The sequence below is a fragment of the Ananas comosus genome, linkage group 20, assembly GCF_001540865.1.
Source record: "Ananas comosus cultivar F153 linkage group 20, ASM154086v1, whole genome shotgun sequence".
Lineage (NCBI taxonomy): Eukaryota > Viridiplantae > Streptophyta > Magnoliopsida > Poales > Bromeliaceae > Ananas > Ananas comosus.
This window is the reverse complement of record NC_033640.1, coordinates 3291074-3299579: the sequence shown is the minus strand read 5'-3', so window position 1 is coordinate 3299579 and position 8506 is coordinate 3291074. Positions and strand designations below refer to the sequence as shown.

Below are 8506 nucleotides of genomic sequence, written 5' to 3'. Positions count from 1 at the left end.
CTTTGGGGCGGGCATGGACAGAGAGGTGGGTGAGGGCGAGGGTGAGGCAGCGGAGGCGGGCGAGGGTGTGTGTGTGGGCATGGACAAAGAGGTGAGCGAGGGCGAGGCAGTGGAGGGTGAGGCGGTGTGGCCGAGGATGAAGAAGGAGAAGGGTTTCAGAGGTATTTTTGGTGTAAAAAAAGGATATAAACGGAACTCTAATGGAACACTGACGGTGGGGATCAAAGTGAACATTTTTTATTTTTTAAGGGGGGCAAAATGTAGGTTTTTGAATGACAGAGGAGAAAGTGAAAAAGTGGATATTGACAAGGGGTTTTTCTGTAAGACTGAGCAAGAATATATCTTTAGTTTTATAGGAAGTAACTTATTTGCTTTTTGGGCCACACGATGAATTATTTTTTATATTTATTTGTTTGTTTGGGTGCTTGGATTGTTTGTATTTTTTTACTCCGTTGGTCCTCATATTTTTTCCAAATTTCACTAGCTTTAAGAAAAAACATGTTTTTTTCTTTTCTTTTTTTTCTTTTGTCTTCTTTTGTTTTCTTTTGATATATTTATTATTTCCTCACCAAGTGACAATAGGCTGGTGCTTGGCATACTCCAATTTATGGAGCCGAGGACTATTAATGAATAATTTATCTATATTTCAATTCTTAATTACTTTATAGTGAAATTTTAATAAGTAGATTTTTTTGGGGCAATTTTCCTACGCAAAAAAAAAAAAAAATGTCAATTTTGTTGTTGGCAACACTCAATATGTCATAAATTAATTTGCAATAGAACTGTTCTTTTCATGAAGTTTTGTGTAATCCCATACAGAGTGTTTGATTTAGGTGGAAACAGTGCGTCTTCAAATGTATGAAGTGGTTGGGCTGAGTTTGTTAGATATAAATAACTTAACACGTTGATCTCATCTCGCGAAAAACTATTGCTAGGCATGCAAAGACTGCATAATCAGATTGTCTTTCATTCTATTTGAAACTTTTAGTTCAACAATTCATCTAAAAACTAGCGTAGTATCCCGTGCGATGCCACGGATAGATAATTAGAGAAAATATATATAGAAAGTATCGATAAAAAAAAAAGAAAGCAGCGATAAAAAAACGATAATGAGGGGTGGGATTCATTTTGCCATTGAACGAAAATAGCAGCCGAAGGAAGAGGAAGAGAAAGGACTTTAGCTCGTTCGGGTGGAGCACACACTCAAAAATGAAGGAAAAATTACCATGTGGCAACTTTAGAAGAAATAATATATAAATAAATAAATAAATAAATAAAATATATATATGATTGATAATTGAAGTTTTTTTTCTTCGAATTATTATAATTAATTAACATGTAATGCAAGTTTGCCGAATAATAAATGATATAAATCAATTGGTCTGGTTCAGTCTAATAAAACAGATTGGTTCAAGCAAAGAAAAAGAGCACCGGTTTGGTTCAGGCAAACAAAAAACAGGAAACAGAAACCGGTTTAGTATAGAGGCCTCACTCAATCATGTTTGGTTCAAACAAAAAAAGGTAAAATTATTTGGAGGACTTGAGCTGGTTCAGGATGGGACTCATACTCGACAATTCGGTTCGTTTCCACTAAAGAGAAAGAACCGGTGGAGCCCACACCCAACAACATTGAAGCTTGTGTTGCCATGTAGCAAATTTTTTAAGAAATAATGTAAAGTAATAGATAATAGATAATAGATAATAGATAATAGATAGTGGGTGTGTAAAGGGGACTTTGTGTAAGCATTAAATAAGCATAGCGATTTGATATTCTTAGTTTCCTGCAGAATAAATTTGTTTGGGAAGCATAGTGTGCATACATAAACACCCTGCGACCGTGTGTACAGTTGCTATGGTGGATAAGCTAAATTTTGTTGGTTTGATTTTGATCTCGGAATCACGTGTGTTTATTTTATAAGTTTTTAAATGTTTTTTACAGTCCTCAAATTTTTTCATTCTCTTTACCGTCCTCTATTTTTGCTCGATTTGTTTAATTTTGGTTTAGATTTGTAGTTATCTAAATTGAGAATAAATCCTAATCTAATTGGGATTAGATATTATTTAGATTTAATTTGACGTATATATGGATTATTATTAGAAGTGTAATTCTAATTGAATTAAAATTAGACTCTAGTTAGGAAATATGTATTATAAATACATGCTACGGCCAAATTAGTCTTGCGGCGACCAAATTAAGGGCCAAGCAAATTAATTAAGGGGTTGCTCTTGGTGCTCGGCTCAGGGTTCTCTGTTGGTGCTTAATTAATTAAGTCAACCCAACCCAAGGTGTATCGTGCATTCTTGCGTGTCGTGACCCGAGCCGAGATGCAGCTATTGTGTATTGCATATTAGAGAGGGCCAAGCCGCCGGCAAATTAAGGCCAATTTTTGGTCCGTACGGGTTGAGAGAGAAGCCGCTTTGGAGTTGCTTGTTGCGGCGTTTCCGATCTAATTAAGTTTGGCTCTTTTGAGAGATCTTCTTTATACTCCCCCTTTTTGATATTAATAAAATATTTGCTCTGTCTTCGTCCGTAGACGTAGGCCGTTGGCAGAGCTACGTAAATATCGGTGTGCTCTTTCCTTATCTTTTTTCGTTTCCTGCATTAAATTATTTTTTGGTTCTATTTTTTCGCCGTTCCGATTTTAACAAACTGGTATCAGAGTCTTTCTATTCCCTTTGAGAAATAAGATGACGACGAAGTTCGAGATTCAGAAATTTGACAGGACCAACAGTTTTGCATTATGGCAAGTCAAGATGCGTGCTATATTGACGCAGTAAGGATTGCAGAAGGCACTATTGGGAAAAGAAAAAATGTCCGATTCGTTAACGGCAGAGCAGAAGGAGGAGATTGATGACAAAACTCTTATGGCAATACAATTATATTTATCCAATGAGGTATTGCGCGAGGTTTTTGATGAAAAGACCGCTGCAGGGTTTTGGCTTAAATTGGAGTCTCTCCACATGACGAAGTCTCTCACCAACAAGTTATATTTGAAGTAACGTCTCTTCATGTTGCGTATAGTGGAAGATATCTTTATTAAGTCGCATTTAGATGAATTTAATTCTATTATTATGGATCTCCGCTCGATAGATGTTAAAATCGAGAAGGAAGATGAAGCCCTTTTATTATTATGTTTTCTACTGCCCTTTTATAAGAATTTTCGTGAGACCTTCTTGTTTGGACGAGATACTCTATGTCTCGATGATGTTAAATCCTCTTTACTTTCAAAAGAGAAAATTGACATGCAGATAAGCAACGAGACAGATGGAGCTTCAGGACAAGATTTGGTCGCTAGAGGGAGGTCTCGCGAGAAGGGTTCCGATAATAGAGGTATATTTAGATCAAAGTCAAAACATAGGTATCTAATTTGTGGTTATTGTAAGAATAAGGGTCACATAAAAGCTGAGTGTTTCAAGTTGAAAAATAAAAAGCAGCGGAAGAATAACGGTGATAAAATTCAGGGTCAGAAAAACACCAATACTAAAGCTGAAGCAAGTGTTGCAGCAGGAGAATCAGATAAAAATGATATCGTTTTTACAGTTACAGATAAGACACGCAAACAGGATGAGTGGCTTATGGACTCCGCATGTTCCTTCCATATCTGCATGCATAAAGAATGTTCTCGACTCACTCTAAGTGCACAGTTATTGAAATTGGCACTATTCGGGTACAGATATTCGATGGAGTTGTGAGGACTATATCTGAGGTTCGGCATGTTCCGGATACGAGAAAAAATCTGATCTCGTTGGGTACACTTGATATTAAAAGTATTCTTCAGCTGATGGATTAATGAAGGCTGCTAAAGGGAATCTTATAGTGATGAATGCCAAGTTGTCCGACATGTTATATGTTCTACAAGGTTCCACTGTGACAGGTTCAGCAGCGGTAACTTCTTCCTCTAAGTCAGATTCTGATAGCACCAGATTATGGCATATGCGACTAGGCTATATGAGCGAATATGGTATGATGAAGTTGGGCAAGAGAGATCTACTTGGTAATCAGAGTTTAGAAAAGTTGGACTTCTGCGAGCACTGTATTCTTGGCAAACAAAAGAGAGTCAGCTTTAAGGCCGCAGTTCATTAGACAAAAGGAACTCTGGACTGCATCTATTCTGATCTTCTGGGACCTTCTCGTACTCCGACTCATGGTGGTGCTAGATATATGTTGACTTTTATTGACGATTATTCTCGTAAAGTATGGGCGTTCTTTCTGAAAAGTAAGGATGAGTTGTTCAATTATTTCAAGCAGTGGAAGGTTGTCACGCCCCGAGACCGCTCCCAATTTGGTCCGGTTCGGGCACTGCGACAGACGCCGAACTTAACGGGGGTTTCCCCTGTACGCGGACAGAGTCTCCCCTGTATGTCTAAGCGTCAGCAATCACAAAACAATGTACATTACAAGGTTCCAACAGGACAGATTATCAAATTCGATGATTGCTAAGAAGGTATCATACAAGCATAAACACATCTAAATATTAACAACATACATATAGATTCATTTTTACAATTACATTCAACCTCCAATGCAATTAATGTTTATTACCAACGATTTATTTATAAATTTGAATACATTTGCTTGGCTTTCTAAGTACGTGACGGAGGTACGCTAGCTCTTGGTCTTGGGTTGAGGCAGCTATGTATGGAGCTACGCCCTTTTTTTATTAGCCTGCGCGCGCGCCGCCGCCTCACGGTGCGAACTGCTAAAACCCAAAACAAACGTGGGTGAGCCAAAGCTCCATGGTTCCCAGTGGGTACGGCCAGCCCAAGGGAGGGAGCTCGACAAACAGTCAAGGAGGCAAATTACAAGTTAGCTCAATAAACAGATAGATATGTATATCTAAACATGCACTAACTTAACTTGCTTTCCTCACAACTGCACGTGCATGCTATTATGCAACAGGAATTATGCAACAACTAATAGAATTATTGATTCTACAATCAATCTCGCTAATCTTTAACCCATGTATCCAAACTTAAGGTTTCCCTACTTAAGTTTATCACAAGTTACCATCTAGCCTCAATGTTCTTATCTACCTATATTCCAGCTAGCCACCGACATCGGGCTCGAGTCAATCAACAGCGGATATCCCAGCTCTGGGTCGGAGGTGAAGGATCCTTCGCCATGCACCTCAGGCCTGCAAGCAAGAACCACAGCCGCCCGAACGTTCGCCGAAGGTCCGTGCACCGTGGTCAGGATTCGCATAGTGGGGAGATGAAATAGCCGCGTACACCAGAGCGCAAGATCCCCGATTAGGGAGAGGAACATGCAGCTGCACCTAGCGCTGCGGGGATTTTCGTTTTGCTTAGTCATAATCTCAAAGTTCTTTCCGGTGGGAGAGGACATCGCCGCATACACCCGGCCAAGAACTATTGAGTTCACAAGTACTTGGGATTCCGGAATCGACTTCACAAGTCAAGGGGTCCATATTCAACCGTATACATGTTGACTATCTTAAGGTCCAATGCACTTTCCACCTAGGTTCCAACAGACTCTAGGTCTAATGCCTCGCCATGTCGAAAACCTAGGATTTACCTTAATCTAGGTTCAGTTCTCAAACCTTAATGTTCTTAACACTAGGTTAGAGCGCACTCGTTATTTATCCTAGGTTCAACAACGTGTAGGTTCCAATGATAATCCTATGTCCAGAACCAATGTTTATTAACACTAGGTTAATGCCACTCGATCTACTTGAATCTATTCGTCCAATATATCGAGGTATTTCTATGATATCACATTTCATCTCGCATAAGTTCGTTGATGCAATATGCATTTACCTAATCTAGCAATGAACTCATAATGCTAAGTGAAACTAGCAGTATATTCCAATACACAACATACATCACTGTTTACATGAGATCTACTTAGCAGATTTAGCATGCATATTCTATTAACATGCATTATTTACTTTATATGCATTCATCTATATGCATCATTATACATGCATATGCATCAACGTGGTTCCTTAATCATCTTAACATAAGGCGACCTTAGTCGCTTCGCGTAAACACAACCACCTTTTATAGCGTTCCGATTGCTCGTAGTCACTCGCAATCGGCCTCCTGCGGCGCACGCCGCACGGCTCGACCAAACTCACGCGCGACTGCCAAATGACCTCCTATCCGCGATCCGTCTGTTCTGGAGTTTATTCCCCGACACCACGATTCTACGATTCCATTTCCATGATTTTTGGAAGCTTTCGCCGCGAGCTGCGGCAATCTGTACCTTAACGGCTTTGATCCTCAATATCTCCGCGTACACTCGTCGGATCGCCGAACCGAGCGCACCGTTGCGTTCGTAGACCTACCAATTAGGTTTACAGAGGGTTAAAAGAGATCAAACCCATCTATTTACAAAAATCCTATTTTTGAGCCCTAGTTTGCGACTACGGCAAAAACCACCAAATCGATCTCCGATTCATGCAATAATCTACTCATAAGCATCAAAGGAGCCTACTAAATCCATTCCTAGAGCAATTAGACCTATTTCTAGAGATCTACCATGAGAGGGTAACAAAGCTTACCTCTCTAGGTTGCTCCAAGCGCGAGGAAGACGAAGGAGGTGACGAGGATCCCTTTCTTGATCTTCTTCTCCTTCTTCTTCTTCTTTCTCTCCTTCTCCTTTCTCTTCTTCTTCCTCTCCTTCTATTTCGTTTAGAGAGAGAGAGGGGCACGGTTGGGGTGAGGGAGAAGAGAGAAATGGGTTAAAACCCACTTCTATACACTCTAATAAGTGCAAAATTGCACTTAAGCCCCTCAACAAGCCTCTTCTTGCAACAGCCCAAAATGGGCATTTTCGCGCTCGGGGACCGGTCCTTGCGGTGAGAGACCGGTCCCTGAGAGACCGGTCCTTGCGGTGAGAGACCGGTCCCCGAAGGTCCAGTACTCAGCCTCAAGGACTTAGCCAAATTTCAGCCTTTTTCACCGTTTTCGTCCGTTTTCGCTCGTTTGACCTCCGATTCACTTCAAATCGAACCGAGACTCTTCAAACATGTTTCCAAACATGTTTTCATCATCTTTCCATCCACATTAATGTCGGATTTAGCTCACGGCCCAACATAGCCTTTCGGGTTCCGTTTCCGCGCCTACGCGCACCGAAACGCCCGATAGCTCCCGAACTTCACCGAACTTCACCGAAACCATTCAAATGGCTTTCTAACCTCATATAAACCATAACTTCATGATTTTAGAAGTCCGGTACCTTACAAAGGTCATGATTGAGAAGCAAACTGAAAAGAAGATCAAGAGATTAAAAACCGACAATGGTTTGGAATTCTGTTCGTCAAAGTTTGAAGAATTCTACAAGAAGGAAGTGATCGTTCGACATAAGGCCGTTAGGCATACTCCACAGCAGAACGGGGTGGCCGAATGGATGAATATAACTCTTTTAGAGAGGGCCCGTTGTATGCTCTCTAATGCTGGCTTAGCGAAGAGTTTCTGGGTAGAGGCGATCTCTATGGCATGCTATTTGGTGAATCGATCTCCACATTCAGCACTTGATTGCAAAACTCCGGAGGAGGTATGGTCTGACAGCCCTTCTAATTATTCTAATTTACGCATATTTGGTTGTCTTGCTTATGTTTATATTAATGAAGGCAAGTTAGAACCTAGGGCTAAAAAGTGCATTTTTATTGGTTATGCATCGGGGGTTAAGAGATATATATTGTGGTGTCCTGAATCGTCTAAATTAATTATTAGTAGGGATGTCACATTTGATGAATTTGCTATATTATATACTAACCATAATTCTTCTGATGAGACACCGAGTGCTAGCAAGTAGGTGGAGGTAGAGACCGATGGTATAGTTTAGTCGCAGGATTCTTCTCAGTCAGAACAAGTTTAGTCGGCAGACACCTTAGTAACTGAAACCCCACAAGTTGAGAGGCAGCATTGCTACAGGCAGAGCGAGGAGACAGATCAAACCACCGCAGAGATACGGTTATGAAGATATGGTTGCGTACGCTTTTTCAGTGGCATAAGACACAGAAGAATAAGGTGAGCCTTCCACATATAATCAAGCTATTTCTGATGCCAGTTCTGCAGAGTGGTTGGTGGCGATGAATGAGGAGATGGAGTCTCTCCATAAGAATCGCACATGGGAGTTGGTAAAATCGCCTACAGGCAAGAAAATTGTCGGCTGTAAGTGGGTCTTCAAGAAAAAGGACGGAATCCCCGGCGTGGGAGATACAAGGTATAAAGCTCGTTTAGTTGCTAAGGGCTACAGTCAGGTAGAAGGTGTTAACTTTAATGATATTTTCTTATCCGTCGTGAAGCATACTTCTATTCGTATTCTTTTATTGTTAGTAGCCATGAATGGCCTGTATCTTGAGCAGCTTGATGTTAAGACAGCTTTTCTACATGGAGAACTTGAGGAGCAAATTTATATGAAACAGCCGGAGGGATTCATTGTTGAAGGGAAGGAGGACTATGTTTGCCTGTTAAAGAAATCACTTTATGGCTTAAAGCAGCCTCCTCGACAATGGTATAAGCGGTTCGACTCCTTCATGAC

At 40.6% G+C, this 8506-nt stretch overlaps 1 protein-coding gene across 1 annotated transcript; it reads left to right on the top strand.

Annotated features, from left to right (window-relative positions):
• On the top strand, positions 14-4084 carry LOC109726056 (uncharacterized mitochondrial protein AtMg00300-like). The gene is made up of 2 exons (XM_020255488.1): positions 14-161; positions 3780-4084. Exons 1-2 carry the CDS (start codon positions 14-16, stop codon positions 4082-4084), a joined length of 453 nt encoding a protein of 150 aa, XP_020111077.1.